We start from the raw sequence: 26,286 nt of genomic DNA on the forward strand, positions 1-26,286 counted from the left end.
CGAGGAAATCCCTCAACAAATCCAAACATTATAGTTACTGGGTTGCCTTCATAATAATAATAAAGAAAACAAATTCTTCCCATTGAATTTCCAGGACAAGTGCAACAGCTGTGCCAATTTCCAACAGCTTAAACAATTGAGTAATCAAAATTGTTTGTCTCTATATCAACTGATGGAGTCCACCGGACCATGATCAAATTTCATCATATTTTACAGATAAAATACCAGTTATTCAGAAAAGCATGGACTGTGATCTTCCTGTGCAGTTTTCCTTCATCACATCCTGTATGCGACTTCAGTTGCTTCATTACATCAGTTTCTGATTTCTAACTTCAACAACTGTATTAACACCCAAAAGGAAAAAAAGGAACTAAGCGACTATTCAACAGTTAAGACTAGAAGAGTTTTAGAATTGAACTGGAAAGGGTTCAAATAGAGGAAGAAGGAAGAAACTCACCAAAAGAACTATTGTTTCACTTTTAGTGTGGTCTCAATGCGTTGGATGAGCTGATCTGCAGTCAAAGCACCTTCCTGGAATTCATCAGACAGGAATAGTAACAAAGAAATTAGAACATAAAAAATAAATAAACTAGTGGCAATAGAACAACCAAAAGAAAAATACAATCAAAAGTACAGTGAAAACCAAGATAACCATTTGACTAAGGTGCCACTGTACAACCAGAGGCCCAACCATGCATTGTATAAATGCAGAAGAAAATTCTGTAGACATCATCTCCTATGCCAAAGAGAAAACCTTCATTGGCTAATCCCGTGAAAAAGTATAATTCAATAGAGTCAAAGTGTGTGAAAACCAAGCCAGTGCTACAAGAAGGAAGCCTAAGAACTGGGTCATTGCCAGTGTAAGGTTTGCCTGTAAGTTAAGAAGGCAGTTAACAGTCATGTTACAGGGGCTGCCCATTCACAGGCATGTGAAAGATGAAAATCATGTGGACAATTCATGACAATTTCCCAAAAAGGTTATTTTGTACAAGTGCATACAAGATACGAATTCCACTTACAAAGCGATCATACGGCTTCCCATCTTTAAATATGATGAAAGTAGGCAATGCCTCTATTCGGTACTTATCAGCAATGCTTGGGTATTTCTCAGTATCAATTTTCACCACCTGGATCTTGTCTTTCAGAGAAGCACCGACTTCGTTGAGGATAGGAACCATGAACTGACAAGGGCCACACCTGGAAACCAGTAATTTGTTACTTCTAGTTTTATTTAGTTTCCTCAATATCTCATAGAAATAGAGACTCCTTAGAACAGCACACCCTCAAGGAAACACTTCAATGAGGGACTGACCTAGCATGTCTTATTGATGGAATATAATTTGGCTTAAAATCTCACATTTTGCTGCCAAGACAGCTAATTCAGGTTATCATCTAGCTTACAACAAAATAACAAACCATCTCATATCATTTTCCTTCTATTTAAAGAGCAAACAAACGGTGGCAAGTATGGGATTTATTTTATTTTATTTCATTTTTTAAAAAAAGTTAAAAAAAAAATGGAAAAACTCACCAAGTTGCATAGAAGTCTACCAGTACAGGTTTGTCAGAATTTGCTAGCAATTCATCCAAGGAAGAAAATGTTTGCTTCTTTGCTTCAACCTAAAGAAATCACAACAATGTGGAATTTATGAACATTCCAATATACTTTACTCTGGGTAACAGGCAGTTAGTAAGCATGTCAAATCAAATATTTAAGCACCAGTTAGATATCTAGATTACAACTTTTCATGACTCTTTTAACTTTGAAATCATAGCTTCCAACTTGGAAGGTTAACAGGCAAAGCAGTGCACAATTATATGGTCACTATGACACGTTGTTTCTAGATTAACTACTAGTCCATACAAACAAGGAACATTACAATTCTATCAGATGACAATTGAGTGCTCGTATGCAGCGAACAATGGTATAGAGCTAAATAGCAGATGAAGTACATTAGCTGGTTTACATTGTCAAATTGGAAACTATGGGTATGTTTGGAATTTGCTGTCAAAAACAGTTTTATGTTTTTAAGAACAAAAAAATAAAATAAAGGAAAACATGTTTGACAATCAGGAAACAAGATGTTTTATGAGAATATATTTTAATTGTTTTCAGTCGTTTTCACTTAATTTTAAAGATCTGTTTTAAAAGATAATCATACAAATACGGAGAATGATTGAAAATAAAGCACTACAACAAAAGTTATTTAAAAAACATAGAAAATAGGTTGACAACATTTCAAGTTCCAATGAAATGTTTCCAAACAGACTTCCAACAGACTTCCATTCTAGAAAACATTAAAGAACAATTTTCAAAAACCATTTTTCAAAACCGTTTTTGAAAACACTTCCAAATAGAGTCTATAAAACTCTATTATTTCCTTTTATTTTTCTCTGTTGAGAAAACCATGAGTTGTCTGTCTCTCATTTACATGACCTAACATTTCTCCTCAACTCAAGCGTTCACACCCTCAATTAAGCAACCCAAACGCACTTAATCCCAAAGGTTGTGTTTGTGTTTGGCCCTCGCAACCAACAAATGCAACGACATGAAAATGCTGAAATTCACTTCATTCTCACTAACCAATCTTAATTTTTCCAGGAATGACTATCCTCTAAACAAACATATGCGCAATCAACAAGAAAAACGCACGAGAAAATAAAAGGCGAATCCTTGCATCTAGCACAAAATGTCTCCACCAACTGATCCAACACACCACAACACATTCCCAAAACAGAATATACAAACACCGTTCACAAGAATTCGGAAAATTCCAATAAAATAAATCCACAGCATTTTGAATTTTAATAATAATAATTATAAAAAAGGCACCGAAGCAAAACAAATTACCACAGGAAGGGTTCGAGGCCTAGACGGGGATGAAATTCCGTTGTTGCCGATTCGAATAGGGCGGAGCTGCCTAGGAAACTGCAAGGGGGACGATGAGAAGAGCTTGGAAGAAGGGGAGGAAGAAGAAAAGGCTAAAGGAGTGGGGCGTTGAGAATTCAACGCACGAACTGTAGAGAAAGTGAGCGAGGTGGCCATTGGAGAGAAACCCTAGAACCAGATGTTTTGGATAAAAATGGAACTGGACCAGAAAAATCTGCTGGGAAGGGAGGAGAAAAAGAAGTGCGGAGACGAAGAGAACAAGAAGAGAGATGTTAAGGTGCGGAGTTAGTAGAATAATAAATAGGAGGATCAGATCCGCGGGTGTGGGCGTTTCACAGCTATGATCCGACGGCCAGCATACATTATCACACTTAGAGATCCCAGCAGCCAGATGTGTGTGCTTCCCATTTTCTTACTTTATTTTCACGTGAACCCCAAGCAAGATAGAAGATATCGTGGGAAAATGACTACTCCAATAATTTACATTTTCTTTTACCAAAAAGATTAAAAATCGGATTCAGTATTCAAAAAGAAATATGAGTATGCATAAAAGATTTTAAATAATTCAATATAAAACATAATGAGAAAATCTTTATAGAATCAATCCAACCACGTTCTAGTAAGAAACACTAGTGGAGGCAAGAAGTGGAACTACCGGAAAGCCAACAAGATCCTCTTCAAATTCGGGTAGGACGGAAATGCTACTTTTTATTTGAATTTTAAAGTGGTAAGAACTTCTACTTATTAGACCAATGTGTAAGGCCAAAATGAAGACTACATGTGAGGAAAACGGTTGAGTCTAAATCCTACAAACTTAAGTTTTTTTAAAAATTGATTATTCAATGGAATGAAGATGTAAATAATAAAACAATGTACAAACAATGAGACCGGACATGGAATAAAACAATAGGATCTAAATGCATATATGATACAACCTGATTGATTATGCGATTTGACGATGTAAGGGGACCTTTTTTTAACATTAGTGAGTTTGGTAAAGGAGGCTGACTTTATGGGCTGGATGAACACGTATGACCGGAGATGAGAGGAGCAGCAATACAATGTTGATCATCACTTTACGTAGGCTCCTGCATGCCACAATGTTGATCGTCACTTTCCAGAACACTAAAACCATTTCAGGGTTCAGAGAATATTCGTAAGATTCCGCACTCAAAACAGCTCTCTTAACAATAAACTTGCAACATCAAATAATGTTAAATTACAACGTGGAAGGTTGATGTCGTGGCAGTAAGTTATGGCCAAACCTCATCCATCACTAGTCAATGTGAGTGCCAGAAAAACTACTGTAAGTGCAGAGAATATGGTTGCACAGGCAAATACCCACATCGCCCTGCTCCTCACCCTGCCACTACTATGGCTTGCCGGGCTCCCCATCTCCACCTCTTTTAGAAGCTCCCTCACCTCATCCATATTTGAGTCTTTTGCAGCTTGGGTTAGTCTACCATGAATTTTATCAAGCCTACTCAGCCTTTTACTTCGGGATGCATCCTTGGCAGACCAGATAAAACCCGTCATCTTCCACAGAAGAATGCCCACATAGATGGCCACAACACAGTCCACAGTGTAATGGTGGCGTTCCCGTATTTCCCTTTGGGCACTGTGCAATACAAACAGCCATATGACAGCCGAGCTGAAACCTCCATAAGCTTCCTGCAAACATTTTTTTTGACACAGAGAAAGACACAAAATTTAGTATTATGCATTTTAAGCCTCAGTGCTACTGATCAATAAATGTCAAGAGGAGGGATTGCAAGTGTTTAATAAATATACCGTCCAAGCCATAGCAGTCAGTACTGCTACAAGAATGTGGCCACTGAATATGAGGTCATTGCATCCTCCTCCAGCTTTCTTTAGCAGATTGTACCATGAACCGTCAGTAGTAATTGGTCGCAGGAAGTCTATAAGGAAGCTCATTGAACCCCAATCAGGACGAAAGTCACCAAGGTAATTTCCAACATCAGCTGAGAAAGAGAAGAGAATTATTAAACCCACCTCCCTGTAAAACAGGAACCATCTGTAGTAGTTCTTAGGGTAGATCTAATAATGGAGAACATAGAACTCATGAAAGGCAAGGGAGCCAAGGTTACAGAATTTAACCCTTTTTCCAACATTGAAAACTAAAGAAAACTCTCTCAGGGCTTCTGTACGTATCAACAATGAATTTAGATTTCCAGGAGATTGGATGTTGATTGAATTGAAGATTCACTAAAATCTTGTAAGCACCTTAGTTATTCCAAACCCAATAGGCAAGTAGAAGATGTGAACCTAAGAATTAATAGGACTTATAAAGAAATTTCATAGAGAAAATTGAGATGAAACAGTGAATCTGGACAATCTGATTTTTGCCATGGGTACTCTAGCAGTAATCAAGCGAATATAGAGCTTAAAATCCCTTTTTCTCGCCTCAAGGCTCCAATACAAAACCACTTCAAATGCATTAAATCCATAAAATGAGAGGAAATTAGTTGGGTACAAAACACATACCATAGGCTATATCACGTTCTATTACTTGACGAATAGCAGCTGGATCCGAAGCATAAGGGACATAATATTTTTGAGCCCAATGATGTGGGTGTGCAGGAACTCTGAAGCGGGCAAAAGCACACCAAGGCCGGGCCGAAGGCAGAATTGTAGATACAAAAGTTATGGCCCGAAGAAATCGCCCTATTGCCATGGTGAACATGTACCTAGCACCTAGCCCAAGGCCAGGAGCTTTTACAGAGTCGAATAATACTGAGAAAGCCAGCATCATGAACAGCATCAAAAAATGGTGCAATCCAATAATATGCGCTCTAAGTATCTCAACCACCGTAGGAGGAAGTTTCTCATTCAATGCCAGGAGAAACCACTGGCCAGTGTCAGGAAGGGGAGGAGTATCACTGCCAGACATGAATAAGCCAATTGATTGTCTCATTGCTCAACATACAGTAAACACAAAGTTGAACTAGTGTTGAAAGATTATGATATTATCTTGGTAGAAATATTCCTGAAAATGGACTCAGCTGTTGATAAATATCCATGAAGCATTCTGGAGGATCAGATCCACCAACAGAAACTATCACGTCTAATAGATGTTTTCTGATCCAGTCGCAATGAGTTGATAGCATTTTCAGGTTATATCAAATGATTCTTTAAAGAAGAAATTGCAGCATCTGCAATAATTAAATCTCTCTCTCTCTATAGGGATTTTCAGATTCAGCTTGAATAATGATCCTTAAAAAGAGGAATCATTGCATCTGTATGTATTTAAATCTCTCAGTCTCCTGAGATGTTTTCATATCTAGTTCAAATGACGCGTGACTTTATTTTCATGTTATATCAAATAATACTTTAAAAAAGGACCTTTTTTATGGGCAAAAAGTAATATTATCAACAGCGCCTAATCAGAAGAGGGCACACCAAAGCTTGAAAAAAGGACTTGTTGCATCCTATGTATTTAAAATCTCTCTTTCTGTGAGTGTGTGCATCAACATATAAAGCATTACCTATGTTAAGGAATCAACATGATACGAATAAAAGTGTCCTTGTTAGAGATGTTTGAATATAATAACACTTATGTACATACAGCACAGTTATAAATTCTCTCCTTCTCTCTCTGTGTGTATGTGAAAATTTTCAATCTTACCTACATGCAACCTGACACCAATACAAGTATCCTCATTGCTGAGTGGTTTGCATATGTTAAGAACATTTATGTGTGTGTATATAGTTAAGGGTTGGGCCCCAATTTTAATGATGATTTTTAGCAAGAAGACTTGAAAATCAAGTTGAAACCCTTAGTTAGTGTAATCGGTAGTCTTTTTGCATATAAGCAAAGTGAGGGCATACTATATAAGAATGAAAGACCTTACTTTAACTTAGGAGACCACATTGAACCTTAATTTTTACATGAAAATCTCTAAAGGTTTTCTAAAAAGTTTGGTGACTTTAGGAAAAAGATGGAATTTGTGGAGCAGCTGGCTGTTGTGTGAGTCTGGTGGGAGAGTGATAGCCTCTCGAATAGCCATCTTTGTATCTGTTTGGCCCTTTTCTTGAAATTTTGGAAATTCAATAATATTGCTAGTAATTTTTTCTTCATTAGATACCTATCAATTTGGTATCAGAGCATTGATCTAAATGACTCAGAAGAAGAATGATGGCCGGGTGGATTCTCTGGAGAAGGAAGTTGGAGAAATCAAAGAGGAGATGCAGTGCCTACTGGGAATGGAAAAGACTGTGATGGACCTTGCCTAGAACATGATGCGAGTTCTGCAGTTGCTGAAATAGACACAGAAGGCAGTGGGGGTGTTGTCATCAGGGCGGGTCACGATGATTCCTCATTGTGAGGGAGGCAGGGTGGATCGATGCATGGGAGTATGATTGCTACTCAACGAGAAGACCATGCGGAATGGATCCCTGGAGTTGGGGAAACCAATGGGGGTTGGATAGTGATGGATGAGATGAGGCAAGGCAGAAACGGGGAATGGCATGGCGATGGCGCTTGGAGATGCCTGTGTTTATGGGAGACAACCCGAACGACTCGATCTTTCGAGGTAATCAATACTTCATAATGAACGGACTCACGAAAGAGGAGAAATTAGTTGCCCCTACGATGAGTCTCGATGGGGACACACTTTCTTGGTACCAGTGGATTGATTCAAGAGAGGCATTTGGGAGCCTGGGAAAATTTGAAGAGGTGACTGCTGCTCTGCTTTCGTTTGACTCAAGAAGGGAGCCTTTGTGAGCAGTTTGTTGCAGTGCGTCAGGAAGGGATAGTGGCGGCTTACTAGTAGGAGTTTGAGATTCTAGTTGCTCCCTTGAAGGGGATTTCTGAGGAGGTAATAGAAAGCACATTTGTGAGTGGACTGCTTCTTGAGATTTGGGTTGAGATACATTTTCTGCAACCATGTGGGCTAGGCCACTTGATGGAAATGGCTCAACAGGTCGAAGACAGAAATTTAATCTTGTGGGCGGCCCATGAACCAAGGGACCCAAAGAACACCAAAATATTGTCGTTCGCAAATCGGGGGGATTGGAAGACTAGGGAAACTTTTCAAACTAGGGCAATGACTACTAGCGATGTGAGATTCTGACAAAGAGATTGACGGAGTCTGAGCTCCAAGTTCGTAGAGAGAAGGGACTTTGTTTTTAGTGTGATGAGAAGTTCTCACTTGGCCATCGTTGTAAGAAGGAATTAAGGGTTTTGCTGGTGCACGAAGATGAGGAGGAGGATAATCAGTTTGATGGTGAAGCAACCGTGGAACCTCCACTGATTGAGCTGAAAGATGTTGTGAAGTTATCTCTAAATTCTGTGGTCAGTTTAACAACATCGGGAACTATGAAAATCAAGGGGACGATCAAGCCGAATGAGGTAATCAATCTTGTGGACGGTGGGGCTACCCACAATTTTTACCCCTTGATTTGGTTCAATGATTAGCACTTCCATTAACTACAACAACCAATTACGAGGTGGTGATGGGAATTGGGATATCCGTGAAAGAGAAGGGCATTTGTAGGGGAGTTTGTATTTCGATGCAGGGGCTCAATGTAGTGTAAGATTTTCTTCCACTCGAATTAGGCAACACTGATGTAATTTTGGGAATGCCTTGGTTGGGGACTTTAGGAGACATGGAGGTAAATTGGAAGATGCTAATGATGAAGATCAAAATGGGGAAGTGGTGATATTGTTAAAGGGAGACCCAAGCCTCAGTAAGACCAAGGTGTCTCTTAAGGCAATGGCCAGAGCATTGCAGCACCGTGGCTAGAGGGTGTGGGTGGAACTCTATCAGATTTCCACCAATTCGAGTTCAAGTGAAGGAGTATAGGAGGTCCCAAAAGCAGTCAAAGAAGGACTAGCTCAACATCAACAAGTCTTTGGGCAAATGACGGAGTTACCACCGAGTTGTAATATTGACCATGCCATCCGATTGATTTTGAGAGCGTCACCAGTTAATGTTCGTCCCTATCGATACCCACATATTCTAAAGAATAAAATAGAGAGATTGGTACAAAACATGATTGAGGCAGGAATTATTTGGCCTAGCTTAAGTCCATTTTCTAGTCCAATGTTGTTGGTTAAAAAAAAAAAAAGATGGAGGATGGAGGTTTTGCATAGATTATTGTGCACTCAACAAAGTTACAATTCTGGATTGGTTCCTTATTCCAGTAATCAATGAGTTACTTGACAAACTTCATGGCATAACCATTTTTTCCAAGCTAGACCTCAAATATGACTACCACCATATTTGAGTTCGATAACAAGATATCCATAAAACAGCGTTCCGCATCCATGAAGGTCACTACGAGTTCTTGGTGATGCATTTTGGGCTAACCAATGCATTGACGACCTTCCAATCGTTAATGAACCGTATATTTCGACTACATCTCTGGAAATTCGTGCTTGTATTTTTTTATCACGTACTAATTTATAGCAAGGACTTGAAGGAGCATTGTGATCACTTGCAAAGTGTGTTGTTCATTCTGGCCAACCACTAGTTGCACGCCAATGAGAAGAAGTGTCTCTTTGCTAAACCGTAGCTAGAATACTTGGGTCGTTTGGTTTCTACCGAGGGGGTTGCTGTTGACCCCAACAAGTTTCAACCATGATAGAGTGACCCACACCCAAATCCCTCAAAGAATTGCGAGGGTTTCTTGAATTGACTAGGTACTACCGTCAATTTGTCAAGGGATATGGAGATATTTCTTAGCCCCTCACTTAGCAACTCAAAAAGGATGCTTTTAATTGGAACCCAGAGGTTGAGACTACCTTCCAAAAGTTGAAAACAATTATGACAACAGTTCCTATTTAGGCCTTGCCCGATTTCACTTAGCTCTTCATTGTGGAGATGGATGTCTCGGGGTATGGTTTGGGCGCTATTTTGATGTAAGGTCAATGACCGATGGCTTATTTTAGCCAAGTCCTCTCGGTAAGGGTGTGACAAAAGTCCATATATGAAAGGGAGTTAATGACTATTGTCTTAGCAGTTTAGAAGTGGGGTCACTACTTGCTTGGTCGCCACTTTATTGTGCGAACGGAACAAAGTAGTTTGAAGTTTTTGCTAGAGCAAAGGATGGTGAATGAGTCGTACCAAAAGTGGGTCACAAAGTTGTTCGAGTACAATTTTGAAATTCAGTTTCGGCTTGGATTGGAGAATAAGGCAGTTGACGCCCTATCTCGCATCCCCATTTCTATTGAGTTAGGTACCCTCATGGTTCCCAATCGCTTGGACACTTCGGTGGTTTATTCACAGGTTGAAGTTGACCCACACCTTGCTAAGATTTGACTAGGGTTGTTGGTTAATCCAGATCCTTATCCTTGATATTCTTTGGACCATGGCCTTCTTGTCTACAAGGGGTGCCTAGTTCTTCCCAAGGCCTCACCCGTTATTCCAACACTTCTTCAAGAGGGCATGCTAGTGTGGTTGGAGGTCATTCTGGGTTCTTGCGGACTTACAAATGGCTCACATGGGACTTTTTTTGGGTTGGCATGAAGAATGACATCAAAGGGTTTGTGGAAAAGTGTTCAATGTGTCAACAAAATAAAGTCTTTACTTTGTCACCGGTTGGGTTAATAAAAACCATTGCCTACTCCAAAAAAAATATGGGTTGATGTGATGATGGACTTTATTGAGGGGCTCCCTAAGTCAAAGGGTTATGATTCCATCTTAGTTATTGTTAGATTAAGCAAATATGCTCACTTCTCCTTGCTTAAGCATCCTTTCACAGCCTAAACGGTGGTTGCTATTTTTGTTTGTGATATTGTCAAATTGCATGGAATTCCCCGTTCCATTATTCCGATCATGACAAAGTATTTCTTAGTCAATTTTGGATGGAGCTATTCCGATTGCAAGGTACCTCCTCTGTCGTAGTACTGCTTAGATCCTCAAATAGAGGGATAAACAGAGGTGGTCAACTGTTGTGTGAAGGCATACCTTTGATGCTTTTCATGACAAGCCTCGATGTTACATGGCTTTCGTGGGCGGAGTACTAGTATCATACCATGTTCCACGCATCCACTAATATGATATTGTTTTGAGCGATTTATGAGTAAGAGGCCCCATCATTGCTACGTTATGGATCAGATTCTACATTTGTTTTGCTAGTGGATCAGTTGCAGTAAGAGCATGATCGAATTTTAAATGAATTGAAGGACCATCTCAGTTGTGCCTAGTCCAAAATGAAGTCATCCGCAAATGTCCATCGTCGTGCAATGCAATTTGAAGTTGGGGATTTTGTCTATCTCAATCTTCGTCATTATTGTCTTCGTTCCCTTGCAAGGCGACCCAATGAGAAGCTCTCTCCATGGTATTTTGGCCCTTACAAGGTGGTGCAACAAATTGGTCTAGTGGCGTACAAGTTAGAGCTCCCTTCTTCCACAACTATTCATCCAGTGTTTCATGTTTCACAGCTCAAGTGGGCTCTTGGTTCAGCTGATTTATGTCAGCCACTTTCCCCTAGTCTTGCTGATGATTTGGAGTGGCTTGTGGAGCTTGATCAAGTCTTAGGTGTTCGACAGTCTCCCAATATCAATCCTCCTATTAGTGAAGTACTTATCCAATGGAAAGGACTTCCGCAGTTTGAGGCTTCATGGGAATCACTCGACATGATTAAGGAGCACTTTCCTGGCTTCCACCTTAAGAACAAGGTGCCTTGCATTGGGGGGAGTGGGGTTGTCAATGGTAGGCTTCCTATACGTTATGTGTATCCTAGAAAGGGGAAGAGGAGTGTACTGCCACCCATGGTTTGAAATATTGGTAAACACGGATATATCCGGACTTGAATTTTACGGATATATCGGAAAAATATCAATGAATATTTTGACAAAAATATTTCTAAGGGGAAAATTATTCAAAATTCATGGAAATATTTGGAAAAACTCCAAAAAATGATAAAATAAATAAAATATACATGTTAAAATTATTTCCTAAGTGTAATTGACATATATATGGACAAAGAGAAAAATATCGATAAGTAAAGATAAATCAATATTAATAATTTATTATTTATTATTTATCTAATCAAATTAATTTTATTTTATAAAAAATTAAAACTTCATTATTATTATTATTATTATTATTATTATTATTATTATTATTATTTATTTTAGCATTTTTTGAATAAATTTATATTTTTAATATTTTAAAATAAAAGCATTCAAAATTAAATAAAATTAAAATGATAAATATAAAAAATTTAAAAGTGAATTGATAATAATTTTTTAAAATAGGATTAATGAGATAAATGATGATATATTTAATATTAAAACTATAATTTATTTAATTCAAATGCATTCAATAATGTAAAATAAATGATGATGCATATATGATTTTTTAATATTTATATTTTTAATATTTAATTATCACATAAACGATATTAAAAAATATTTGTTGAAAAAATTATAATAATGGTTTTTATACATTTATTAATTAATTAAATAAAATTTAAAGTAAAATAATTATAATTAATTAATTAATTTTTTAATAATAAACTTTAACAAATTTATTATCAACATATATTATTAAGTGTGAACTTGGCCTAGTGGTAATTAGGCTTAAACCCAAACTTTTTGGCTTGAGTTCAAATCCCCTGAGTCGTAGCAGCAATGTAAACATTTCAAAAAAGTTTTGACCACCGAAAATATCGAGAAATATCCTAATAAATCAGAAAAAATATTTCGCCAAAAAATTGACGAAAAGTCGGTCGATCGATTATCGATGAAGAATATTATGTCGGTCAGCTCCGATAACTGAAATATTTTCGCCAAAAAAATCCAACATTTCAAACTATGCTGCCACCTGACAGTTAGTTGTAACAGTCTTGTATTTGTTTGACCCTTTTCTTGAAATTCAATAATATTGCTAGTAATTTTTTCTTCAATAGATACCTATCAGAACCATCTAGAACCTAGGGAATCTAAATGTAAATAAGATTTAAAAGAGTCTTTGTTGAGAAGATTCTTGGTTTAGTCGAACACTTTAAGGCTTGTGAAGGAGCTCAAAGACGGAGACATAGGGGCGTTACTAAACCACAATAAAATCACAATGTTTGTGATCTTTCTTCTCTTAATTCTCTTTAATTTCAGTACTTTACTTTTATTATTTGCATCATATATTGTATGTATTTAAATTTGGATAAAAAGTTCAAAAAGAGACCACCTAATTCACCCCACCAATCCCCATTCTCCTGGGTGATTACCTACATTTGCTTAGCAAGATTACTTAAATATACACAACTGTGATGGCAAATCAAGACTAGCATTGTTGTTGCTCATAAGAATTAAATTGCCATTCTAAGCAGATGCATTATAACAGCTCTGGACAGTCTATATGTCTAATTATTAGAAATCACAAATAGCCCTATAGTTCCAATAAACTGAACATATATTTGAAAAAAAAATCTGGAAATTCACAAAAAGTTCCATTATCTCTCTCCATCTATTTGGAATTGATATCACCAGCCAAGGTCAATGATTCCAATTCATATACAGTCAGAACACCCAGAGTAGAGTGTGATTCCAATATTTTCTCCTTACCAGGTAAACTTTTCAGGCATCCCCATAATTTTAGAGAAATATGATTGGTTTTGTCCAAAAAACCTATTCTTGTTTACTCTATTTATCCTAAATTACTTCATTTGATCTCAAATATAATTTGGTTTTTCCTTAAGCTTTTCATTGATGCTCAATGCTCACTCCACACACTTAATTTCTTAAATTGCTAATGTTATCCTCAGTGGCCATACAATATATATATATATATTTTTTTTTTTGACAGATAAAACCAATTGCATTAAAAATAAAAATGCCACAAGGACGCATCAATGTACATAGGACGTATACAAATAGCACCTAACAGCACAAAAACATGAAAAGAACCCAAGCAACAACCCCCACCCTTAACCAGAACCCAACCACTCAATGAAATAAAGTAAAGACTAAGAATCTATCTCTATGTACTTCTTTACCTAAGTGAACAAATTTCTAAGAAAGAACATCTTCAAAAACTAAGCAAAATGCTCCTCATTATCATACAACCTGAGATTTCTTATTACACCATACAAGATTCTTATTACACCATAAAGGCTCCTATATTTGACAGATATGCCTGGTTAAGTAGAAGATTATGCATGGAAAACCTATTCTAATTCTATGATAAATGTCCTACTTCATGCCATCTTACTTTTGAATAATTGGAATGAAATGGCCTGTTCGGGATATCTACTAATCAATGATTTTTTAATTTACCAAAATTTCTCTTCAAGTCAACCTCCAACACTGAGAAGTTCATTTCTACAAATTTCTTTGCTATGTTGCTCCCCTGGTTCCAAGCCAAGAAAAACTACTAAAATCAAGATCCCCAACAAACAACCATCAGTTGAGGTTCATACACACAGATACTGGGAAATGGGACATAGGCCTTCAATACTATATTCAATTATGACTATGTTTTGCTAAATGCCGATTAAACCATACTGGATTCCCTGCCTAATTGATAAAAATATTGTCAAAGAAATGCATATACATGAGTTACAGCATTGAAGGGGAATAACAACATATGGATTTTATCACTTCTATGTAAAACATTTCGAATATTACACTAGAAGAACTTAGAAGTTATCCAGCAAGCATACATTTCACTAAAGAAAGCATACACTGTGAACATGATTGATTAGTTCACCAACTTCAACACTTCATATCAGCCATATCTCCTAGGCCAAATCAAGGATGGAACAAGACTCCACAAAATGTTCTGAAACATGTGTGCATTTGGATAGTTCAAATAAGCTATAAAATTACTTGCACAAATTTTCCAGCAAAAAAAATGCAAAAAATATTCAATTGAAGACTTTATTTTAATTGCAACTAATCATAATGAATACCAAATGCATATTGTGAAAGTCTCAAGCGCAGAGTTTGATACACTGTTCTGCAAGCTTACTGTTAGGCCTTTGGTTCACCAACTACAAATGGAAGGTTGAAACAATCAAACCTTGAGCAGCTGGACCACCCTGAAACCTACACAAATTTTTTTTGATAAGTCCCTGGAGTCTAGACTAATTTCGATTAGTTCTTGCTGCTACATGCCTATTTGATGGGAGGCAGTTTTTTTTTGGGTGATTATTAACCAACATTTTGATTAATTAACACTAAAGCTAAACCTCTTTTGAGTTACAATTAATCAACATTTGGATCCAAGAAAATTTTAAAGTCAAAGTCATCAATAAGGAGCAAACGCTAAATCTGCTTTGAGTTACAATGAATCAACATTTAGATCAAAGAGCATTTTAAAGTCAGACTCATCACTTAGGGAACAAACCCTAAATCTGGCATTTTGATTCCAGCCACTTTCCAAATTTATATGAATCAGCAAAACCCGCAAAATAACACACCGATTAGTCAACAATTGAACAAGAAATCAAATCTAAAACCTTAGTCATGTCTTTCAACAAAATACCTCAAAATGAAGACAAATCGAACTCCATACACAAAGAAATTAAAGCAAACGCAACGCAAATCAAACACGACCCACATAAGATTAACCCAAAATGAGAACGTAACACTCAATACACTTCAATTTTCATTTGATTCACCATCTGGATCCTCCCATTTTCCATCCAAAAACCCATAACCCCAGGGTCCCCAACCAACAGAAAATGCAACACTACAGTCCAATTACCTGTGCCAATCGAGACCGAGAACGGCGGTCACGGAGCGAACAGAGAGAACTTCAAAGAGACAGGTGGAGAGCATGAAGATCATCGAAGCAACAAAGGGCAAAACAGAACGGAACTCCATGGACCAGTGCTTGTAGAAGGGGACGCGAGCGACGGCTACTAGAGCGAGCACTGACCAGAGAGCAGGCATTAGCCAGGAGTGCCATGCCGGAGCCAGGTACCGGAGGTAATCAACAGCCACGTAGGATATGGCGGCCACACCTAGTCCCCCGGCCCTCGCCCTCGCAGTTGCCGGAGGTCGCCACTTCATAGCTGTGGAGAAGAGAGGGGGCAGTGATCCAAGCAAAATTATTTTTCAAAACATCGTTCCATTAAAATATTCAATGACGAGAATATCAACGGAAGCTATTTGGAAGGCCTATAAAAGGGTTCACATCCTGAAATATGCATACCAAAATAAGAAAGAGATTTTTTACTTTTTCTAATTTTTTTGTCTTTCATTCTCTCAACTTTCTTAATTCTCCTATTATATATTATTATTAAATTAATATATAATTTATTTATACTACTTTATTTGTATTACATTTATCCTTGTTTAACAATGATTTATCAACACGAATTGCTTTGAAGGTAATTCTCGTATCTTAAACTTGAAGTTATTTATATAGAATAAATTTTTACATATTTATATTATTATTGATTTGTTTTGTCATATATTATTAAAAGTTATAAACAAATCATTTAATTTTGTTTATAATCAAAGTTATACCAATGCTATTAATTTATTATAACTGATTCAAATAATATTGTTTTGTCATATATATATATGAAGTTATTTAACAATATCGAATCTCACAAAACTCGAATTTGTAACACTTGATATTTCGGGAAAGAACTATCTATCTTGGATCTTGATGTTGAAATACATCTTGATGTAATGAATTTTGGAGCTATGATCAAAGAAGGAAGTAAAGCATCCTTGGAGGATCGCGCAAAAACATTGATTTTCCTTTGTCATCATCTCCATGAAGGTTTAAAAAATATAAAAATAAATAATGAGCTTTTGATGAGAAATCATCAGTCTTGTCCAACTAGATTTGAACCATTCCTTGAAGTGAATACAATATCGTCCTAAACTCATGGACGAGGACGTGGTCGTGGTTGTGGAAGAAATCCCCGATACTATGGTTCTTATAGTAATAATTCATCAAATTCTCAAAAAATGAAAGCCTCATTGCACCACCAGAAGTGGAAGAATACTGAGGCACAACAAAAAAATGGGAAGTGTTTATAAGATAAACCTCGTAAGAACCATGAGAATAATTGTTATAGATATGGTATGAAGGGACATTGATCGCGTACATGTCGTATGCTCAAACATTTGGTCGACCTTTACCAAGCATTAATAAAAGCAAAAGGAAAAGAGATAGAGATGAACTTTATCGATAATAATAGATTGGACCTAACCTACTATGACATTGATTTCTTTGGAAGTCCTAGTAAAAAATAGACCATTTAATAAATGATGAGAAGATTAACATTGATTGATGTTAATTTATATATCAAATAATATAGTATTATGTCTTATATTTACATCTGATTTTTTTTTTTTTGTTATTTACATTATGCTTTGTCTTTTTAGTTATATATGAAATCCATGTGTTATTTGGCCTCAAGATGAATGGGGATGATGTATGTCTCATAGACTGTGTAACCACACACACAATTCTTTGAGATAAAAGATATTTCCTCGAATTGACATTAATAAAAGCTAATGTAAGTACCATATTTGGTACCACAAACTTAGTTAAAAGCTCTAGAAGAGCAAACATAACACTACCAAATGGAACTAGATTCCATATAAATGACGCTTTATATTCTAGCAAATCTAGAATAAATTTGCTCAATTTTAAAGATATTCGTAGAAATGGATATCATATTGAAACTATGAATGAAGATAATGTAGAATATCTTTACATTACTTCTATTATATATGGCAAGAAGCTTAAAATGGAAAAACTCACAAATTTCTCTTTTGGGTTGTATCATACAACTATAAAGCCTATTGAATCATATGTTGTCGTGAACCAGAAGTTCAACAACCCAAAAGTTTTTGTCCTTTGGCATGACAGACTAGGTCACCCAAGATCTTCAATGATGTGTTAAATAATCAACATTCACATGGACATCTACTAAGGAACCAGAAGATTCTTTTGCCCAATGAATACTCATGTGCTGCCTGCTCACAAGGTAAATTGATAGTCAAACCATCTTTTACTAAAGTCATATATGAGTCACCAGTCTTTTTAGAAAGAATACATGGGGACATATGTGGGCCTATCCATCCACCATGTGGACCATTCCATTATTTTATGATCTTAATAGATGTTTCTACTAGGTGGTCACATGTTTGTCTCATTTCTACACGTAAGGTTGCCTTTGTTAGACTCATTGTACAAATAATCAGATTACGAGCACAATTTTCAGATTATCCAATTGAGACAATACATCTTGATAAGCGAATTTACTTCTCAAACATTCATTGACTATTGCATATCAGTATGGATAAATATTGAGCATCTTGTTGCTCATACTCATACCTAAAATGGTTTAGCAGAATCCTTCATTAAACGTCTCCAATTAATAGCTCGACCATTACTAATGAAAACTAAACTACCTACTTCCGCCTGGGGACATGCTATTATACATGGTGCAACTTTAGTCCGTATTCGACTTACAACTTACTATGAATACTCCCTTTCACAACTTGTGCTTGGAAAACAACCAATCATCTCTCACTTGCGAATCTTTGGTTGTGTAGTATATGTACCAATTGCACCTACACAACGCACTAAAATTGGTCTCCAATGAAGACTTGGGATTTATGAAGGCTTTAACACTCAGTTTTTACAAGAATGAATCCTTCAACTTACCTCAAAGATAACTCAAATACAAAACAAAGTTAGGATGACTCACAAGGGTGCACTAAAAGATATGCAAGTGAGGATTTAATGTACTAAGAAAGAAATGAGAGCTTTTAAGCCAAGAACAAGTGAGTAGACAATTGATTGCAAGTGTTCTATATGTCATTAATGAAGTGTAGTTCTCATTTATAGGTTTTTAAGCTCAGGAGCTAAGAAAAGCAAAAGGCAGTCTTGATCGGTCGAGTTGGGGGTCAACCGGTTCACTAGCTATTGGAGCATTTAAGGCTTTGATAGGTTACCATTGCCTCGACCGGGAAGAAGGAAACCTCAACCGAGAAGAGGAAGCTACTGGATGAGAGAGAGTGTTTTTGGCACTCCTCGATCGGACCTTGACCGAACAAGGGCAACCGGTTGAGCCGGTTGGCCAGAGCCTCGACCAATTCAGCTTTTTGGCCCCGAAAACCTATCATTTTCAATTCCTTTCTTTTCTAACACTTAGGCAAGGTTTTTAGGAAAATTAATATGCCAATTTTGAAACATTTTGCCTAAGGTACATTTGATAAAACTTAGGTTTTAATGAAATCAAAATTTTAAAGAATAAAATGAGTTTTCAAAGATGCATGAAAATGTATGAAAAACCTAAGTACACCCATGCATTCATCTTACATTCGTTTCCTATGATCAAAAGTCTTCCAAAAGTCTCGATCTTGTATCCATTTGGTCATTTGATGAATTTTCGAATTTATACCTGAAATTCTTTACCATTCAAACCAATTAGTCACTTAACCATGATTGGTTATCATCAAAACCTGATTAGGAGAACCCTTGGGCTAACATTTATTAACAATATTTTCGCTTTCCAAGTAGCCTCTGATATCATAAGAAATGATGAAGATCCTGAACCATAAAATGTGGAAGAATGGCGACATAGAAATGATTGGCTAAAATGGATAGAAGTTATACAAGCATAGTTAAACTCATTAACAAAATGAGAAGTTTTTGGACCTATAGTCCAAACACCTAAAGATGTAAAGCCTGTTGGGTACAAATGGGTATTTGTATGAAAGCGTAATGAGAATAATGAGATTATAAGATATAAAGCGCAATTAGTAGCACAAGGTTTCTCGTAGAGACCTGGTGTTGACTACGAGGAAACATAGTCTCCCATCATGGACGCAATCACATTTCGTTTCTTAATTAGTTTGGCAGTCTCAGAAGGATTGGATGTGCGTCTCATGGATGTTATTACAACATATTTATACAGATCTATGGATAATGATATATACATAAAAATCCCTAAAGGATTTAAATTGCCTGAAGCAAATAGTACGAAGCCTCATAACATGTACTCAATCAAGTTACAACGATCCTTATATGGATTAAAGCAATCTGGACGCATGTGGTACAATCGCCTTAGCGAATACTTGCTAAAAGAAGGGTATGTGAATAACCCTATATGCTCATGCATCTTCATTAAGAAATCATAAACTGGATTTGCAATTATTGTAGTGTATGTTGATGACTTAAATCTTATTCGAACTCCTGAAGAGCTCACAAGAACAATAAATTACTTGAAAAAGGAATTTGAAATGAAAGATCTTGAAATTTTTTTTTCTTGGCTTGCAAATCAAGCATTTTCCAAATGGAGTTTTAGTACTTGAAATGTTTTTATATGGATAAAGCGCATCCTTTAAGTTATCCAATGGTTGTCCGATCACTTGATGCGAAAAATGACCCATTTCGTCCTTGTGAAAAAGATGAAGAATTACTTGGTCCTGAAGTACCATATCTTAATGCTATTGATGCACTTATGTATCTTGCCAATTGTACACGTCCAGACATTGTTTTTTTTTTTTTTTTGGTCAATTTATTAGCAAGATACAGTTCCGCTCCAACTCGAAGACATTGGAATGATATCAAACATATATTGTGTTATCGTCGCGGAACTACTGATATTAGTCTATTTTACTCAAGGGAATCAAAGCAACAATTGCTTGGATATGTAGATGTAGAATATATTTTAGATCCACATAAAGGTAGGTCACAAACAGGGTATGTGTTTAATTGCAATGGTACTGCTATTTCATGGAGATTTGTCAAACAAAAAATGGTGACCACATCGTCAAATCATTCAGAAATACTGACAATTCATAAAGTAAGTTATGAATGTATATGACTAAGATTTATGATCCCACATATTCAGGAATCATGTGAACTCTCCTTTATCAAAGGTGACCCGACAATATTATTTGAAGATAATGCTGCATGCATTGCACAAATAACAGGGAGTTATATTAAAGGGGATATGATCGCTCATATTTTGTCGTTTATTGGATCAAAACAAAATTTATAACCTAATTCACTATTCTATAGCAATTTGTACCCGATCAAAAAGTGGTTTTAGTACAAACTACTGTAGTATAGTGGTTTTTAGGTATCGTCCACAAGGATGGATTATTCTTGGTAATTAAGGCTTGAATGAGATGATAAGAAATGATTGTGATCAAGTGAAATTGACTTGAAATTGCATGATAAAATTCCAAAATAACAATGTATTCAAATTGAGAGAAAAATGAAGTATAAAAGATAAGAAAATTAATAAGATGTGAGATTCTCGGAGTTAGGATTTTCTAGAGAGCAATTTCCATGGTGAATAGATGTTGAGATCTAATTTTCATCAAGTTAGATTGAAAACCTAAATTTTCATCTAAACCGATTTTTGATTTAGCTTTAGATCTAGATCTAATTTCTCTTCAAATTAGGTAATCTAATCCAAGAGATCAATTTGACTCATAAATTCAATTCATCTTAAACTATCTTCCAATGATTCACACAATGCAACTATTCAATATCATCAAATCTAGCATTAAGAATTTGATGAATCTACCTAGCTTGCATTGTAGCAATCATTCAAGACAATTTGAAGAGAAAAATTCCCAAATTTCAATTAATCAATCAATTGGATCAAATTACCTTTGCAAATCAAGCTCAATTCTCTAATTCACCATAGATCTTGCCTTTAGATCTTCCTTCCTCCGAGAAAAACGAGATTTAGCCACTCATGCTTGGAGATTTGATCTCACAAGACATGTTTGGCTACCGAGAAAATGAGAGAAAATGAAGGAAAGTAGAGAATTATATAGAGAAAAGAAATCTAAAAAGTTCTACAATTAGAAAATGTATCCAAAGTTAAAAATCCTTAAATGAGTCCATCTCGTTTCTATTTATAGGCCAAGGTAAAAAGGACACTTGGCAACATTTTAGAGGTCTTTTAGATGCTTCTTCATCAAGGAATCTGGAGAGAATGCATTTTCGCACGAGCCCTAGCAATCTCGCATGATGGTGCGAAGTGGAGAATCCAAAAGCTTTAATTTCGTTCTTCTGGAGCGTTTCGCATGACTGTGCGAAAATTTCGCATGGTCATGCGAAATCACTTCCTCAAAATTTCCCTTTATGTTGCAGCCACCTCCTTTCTGTCTCATTTCGCATGACTGTGCGAAAATTTCGCATGGTCATGCGAAACCGACAATTATGCTATTCCGGCTCCTCTTTACAACTTTTCTCATTTCTTCATGTTTAATCCATCTCCATCACCTTCAATTAAGCTCCAAAGCTTGGTTCAAGTGCATTTCCTCTTCCTCATGACCACATTATGTACCCTCCTCCATTCATTTTCCATTTGTCACTCCATGCTTCAAAATCACCTTAAAATATCTCCAAAACTCACAAAGAACCATTAGTATCACTTGCAAGGGTAGTAATGTATTACTTGGGCAAATTAGGCATAATTACTACTCAAAAGGTGTAAAACTCATGAGAATTATTATCTAAAATATGCTCTTTTTGAGTAGTAATCAGGATAGAACTAAACGCATTTCACCAAAATTCTTTTATACACATGAACTCTAAAAGAGTGGTGAAATTGATGTGCAAAAAATACGCTCAAGTGTTAATCTAGCAGATTTATTCACAAAATCATTGTCAACCTCAACATTCAAGAAGTTAATACACAATATTGTAATGCGTCAACTCAAGGATATCGACATGAGGGGAAGTATGCTTGTAAAAGGGTGTTAGTGTACTATACTCTTTTTTCCTTCGTCCAGGTTTTGTCCTACTGGGTTTTACTGGCAAGGTTTTTAACGAGGCACTCCTAACATACCAAGAGCAACTTAAAGAATTATAAGAATATTATACTATTTTTCTTTCACTAGGTTTTTCCCATAAGGTTTTTTACTAGCAAGGTTATAATGAGACATATTTTTCCATGTGGTGGACATCCAAGGGGGAGCATTATAACTGAAGTAATAAATGTCACCACATTAATTACAATAAATGTTAATTAAGTATTATTTATGATTTCCATTAATACTCATTAATGGAAACTATTAATGTTATTTATGAGTCTCATTAATGGAAACCATTAATGTTATTTATGAGTTCCATTAATATTCATTAATGGGAATATTAATGAAAGCCATTTGGAAAGCCCATAAAAAGGGCTTCCCATCCCTTGTCATATGCATCCAAAACAAGAAAGAAATTTCTTACTTTCTCTCATTCTCTCAACTTTCTCAATTCTCTTTAGTGATTTTTTTCCTTATTATATATTATTATCAAAGTAATATATAATTTATTTCTACTACTTTATTTGTGTTGCATTTATCCTTGTTTTACAACAAAAAAATATTTTTAAATATGCCATTTGACCTAAAAAAAAGAAAAGAAAAGAATTTAAGAAAATGCAATATGATATTAAATCTGAATTTATATAATATTTTCTTTCATAGTATATGCCACCTCATTTTTCAAAAATATTATTTCCATCTATTTAATAAATAAATAAAAAAAATAAATTTTTCTTTATTTTTTATTTTAATAAATAAATAATTTTATTTAAAATTCAATGGTGATTTGAGGGGAGCACAAAGAAATTAACGTAAATGTGATACAAATATTTTAATCTTTTTATTTATTTTTTCATATTATAGTGCTTATAACCAAATTTTTATTACAAGTATGAAGGATTCAATAAATATTTATAAATTTAAGTCAAATGGTAATTTGCCTGAAATTTCATTTATGCATTATTAATATCTCATATTAGTCATTAAACATCCTTTGTAAAATATTTAGAGAGTGTTTCTATTTGAAGTGTTTTTAGTAAAAGTACTTTTTTTGAAAGTGGTTTTAAGATAATCATCTATCAAGAGCCCGTTTGGTAGTGGTTTTCACCGTTAAAAACACTTTGAAGTGTTTTTGGGATTAAAATAAAGTGTTTGACAAATTTTTAAAAACACTTTTGAAAATATGGGAAAACACTTAAAGTGATTTTTAGAGAATCGCTTGACAAGTGTTTTTTTTTTTTTTTTATAAAAAAAACACTACAAAAATTTGAAATATTCCAAAAATGCCCCCAAGTGATTCCTGATATCTTCCTTCACTTTCACTCATACCTCTCTTCTTCATTCTCCTCATTCATCGCTCTCCATCCGAGACTACACAGTAGGAAAGATGCTCCACTTTTATTTGACATCGTTGATCGGATCGAAGGTAAACCTCTGTTTTTTTGTTGTTTTTTTTTTTCCATTTTTTTTTAATGTCTAATTGTCTTGAAATGTTAGTTAGGGTTTTGGGTTTTAGGATTTTTTGGTTAAGAGGAAAGTATGAGAAAATGAAATTTGTAAATCCTCAAATGTTTTTACAGGAATTACTTCCAAGCCTTAACAGTTTTAGATCTATTTTTCAATAGAGCAGTCGAGTCTCATTTCCCAGTACTTCTCTCTCTAAAACTCTCATTCTCTATTCTGGTTCACATATGCAATTGCTCTAGTTAGGGTTTTTGAGTTCACATAGTCTCGGTAATTCAAAAAAGCAATATTTCAGTTCCCTAAAATTCAACTACATTTGAACCTAAACACACGCAATCCTTCATAAATCAATTGCAGATCAACACATATCATAATTCTCAACTTGGTATCAGAAATTAAACATAGCCAATTCAATTCAAAGGAATATAAAACCTACTGATCCAACTTATAAATAAAACATCAAATCATAAAATTTAAAATTGGAAGACTAACCATGCATTGTTGAACACTGGACTGGAAATCCCATAAAATATGAATGTTGATGTTATTCGAAATCTTGTTGCTGCCTGCAACCGCCGCATTTCAAGTATGATTAAAAAAAAGAATGAAAAATAGAAATCAAGTTCTTAACTGACGAAACGGAGAAACTTACAGGTGAAGAGAGAAGATTGAATGCCAAAAATGAAAAGAGAGAAGAAGACGACAACACAAATTAGATGGAAAATAGTGAATCTCATCCTGTTGGAAGAGGGCCTGCTTGGAGGATGAAGAGGTCTCATGATTTAGATTCGAAGATTGATTTCAAATCAATTTTCGTGTAGATCTCTGCTATAGCTGATAGGGGGATTGTGGATTGTCTACAGTTCCTGCTTCTTGGAGTTGTACCTTCTAGGTTGAGAATGCCTTCTATGTGATTCTCTAAGTGGTTTTCAATAAGTTATAGGACCACTCATTTTCCCCAGTTTGATCTTAGGTTTTCTATGTCATGTTGGGTTGTCCATCCTCTGAACATGGGCTAAAACATCATCTTTGCATTCTCAAAGAGCCAAATTCTAGAGTCATAATTAAGCTGCTCAATAACACCTGCAAGGGGGAAATGAGCTAGTTTCAGGCAAGTCATAGAACTCATTGTGAAGAGGTGGAATTGACTTCCTCCTATATGTGAAACATTCCAACTAGTTTTCAAATGGTCAAGACTTGATTGAAGATACATTGCAATACATGTCTAAATGCAGAGAGGCGGTTAGAGTATGACTTGCAATAGAAACAAAGAAAATGTAGACTCATTAAATCAATATCCTGATGCAAAGAAAAAGAATTTATGAGAAAAACGGAACTAAAAAATTTAGTTTCTACCAAATTTAGGATTTGTAGGCTTTGTATGTATCTTCAGTTTCTATCAATGAGGATTTCTTTTCAACCAAGAATATTGCACTTGAGGATTTCTTTTTCTTATTTGTTTATTATGCTTTACAGAATTTGCCTATATGATGTTCAATATCGAGTTTACATTTTAAAATTTTAATCATATCAAGCATTGTCTACACTAGATAAGCATATATTCTTGATGTTTTGTTCCCTAATTCTTTCTTTATTCTTCATTTTAATTGTGTGATTCTTTGTTTGAAAATTATTATTTCTCTAAAATATATATATTTTTTAAATAGAGAATGTCTAGCAACATTGTTCAACCATTACAACAACCAAGTGGTGGAGAAAGTGAAAAACAAAGTAAGGCTTATTGGATGATATTACAATGGATGCTTTTATCAAAGTTTGTGTGACTGAGACTTTGGCTGGAAATAGACCAAATAGTCACTTTAGCAAGTTGGGATGGAAAAATGTGATAAAAGCCTTCAACAATTTGTTTGGAAGAAACTATCAATATAGGCAACTTAAGAATAAATGGAGTTCTCTTAAAAAGGATTGGCAACTTTGGAATACCTTGATTGGGAAAGAGACTAGCCTTGGGTAGGATCTTATGAGACAAACCATCAATGCAAGCAATGAATGGTGGGATAAGAAATTGAATGTATGTTTTGTTTATTCATTAAATTTATTTGATTAATTTATATATTGGTTATAAAATATGATAAATTAAATACTCTTGTAGGAGAATCCTGAAGCAATAAAATTTAAAACAAAAGGCTTGAAAAATGTTGAGCAATTAGACATACTTTTCAAAGATATTATTGCTACTGGTCAAGGA

General features: G+C 35.4%; 2 protein-coding genes across 2 annotated transcripts; both read right to left on the reverse strand.

Annotated features, from left to right (window-relative positions):
* Positions 1-59: 59 nt before the first annotated feature.
* Positions 60-3,234, reverse strand: LOC117905379 (thioredoxin-like protein slr0233). The gene is made up of 5 exons (XM_034818302.1): positions 2,852-3,234; positions 1,532-1,620; positions 1,020-1,197; positions 458-531; positions 60-339 (listed from the first exon to the last, which is right to left on the reverse strand). Exons 1-4 carry the CDS (start codon positions 3,044-3,046, stop codon positions 466-468), a joined length of 528 nt encoding a protein of 175 aa, XP_034674193.1. The 5' UTR covers positions 3,047-3,234; the 3' UTR covers positions 60-339; positions 458-465.
* Positions 3,235-3,932: 698 nt separating this feature from the next.
* LOC117905378 lies at positions 3,933-15,951 on the reverse strand. The gene is made up of 4 exons (XM_034818301.1): positions 15,565-15,951; positions 5,396-5,790; positions 4,682-4,872; positions 3,933-4,561 (listed from the first exon to the last, which is right to left on the reverse strand). The coding sequence occupies exons 1-4, from the start codon at positions 15,870-15,872 to the stop codon at positions 4,157-4,159; spliced, it is 1,299 nt and encodes a 432-aa protein (XP_034674192.1). The 5' UTR covers positions 15,873-15,951; the 3' UTR covers positions 3,933-4,156.
* Between the last annotated feature and the right edge of the window lie 10,335 nt (positions 15,952-26,286).

The sequence above is a fragment of the Vitis riparia genome, chromosome 18 (genome assembly GCF_004353265.1).
Source record: "Vitis riparia cultivar Riparia Gloire de Montpellier isolate 1030 chromosome 18, EGFV_Vit.rip_1.0, whole genome shotgun sequence".
In the NCBI taxonomy this organism is placed as follows: Eukaryota; Viridiplantae; Streptophyta; class Magnoliopsida; order Vitales; family Vitaceae; genus Vitis; species Vitis riparia.

Bases quoted from the DNA above. Each gene is read 5' to 3' on its own strand.
- LOC117905379 (XM_034818302.1), bottom strand. From the start codon at position 3,046: ATGGCCACCTCGCTCACTTTCTCTACAGTTCGTGCGTTGAATTCTCAA. The intron at 1,621-2,851 runs GTAATTTGTTTT...TGATTTCTTTAG, and splicing joins GGCCTCGAACCCTTCCTGTG to GTTGAAGCAAAGAAGCAAAC. The intron at 1,198-1,531 runs GTGAGTTTTTCC...ACTGGTTTCCAG, and splicing joins GTAGACTTCTATGCAACTTG to GTGTGGCCCTTGTCAGTTCA.
- LOC117905378 (XM_034818301.1), bottom strand. From the start codon at position 15,872: ATGAAGTGGCGACCTCCGGCAACTGCGAGGGCGAGGGCCGGGGGACTA. The intron at 4,873-5,395 runs GTATGTGTTTTG...TCTCTTTCTCAG, and splicing joins AGAACGTGATATAGCCTATG to CTGATGTTGGAAATTACCTT. The intron at 4,562-4,681 runs GTATATTTATTA...AAATGTTTGCAG, and splicing joins TGACTGCTATGGCTTGGACG to GAAGCTTATGGAGGTTTCAG.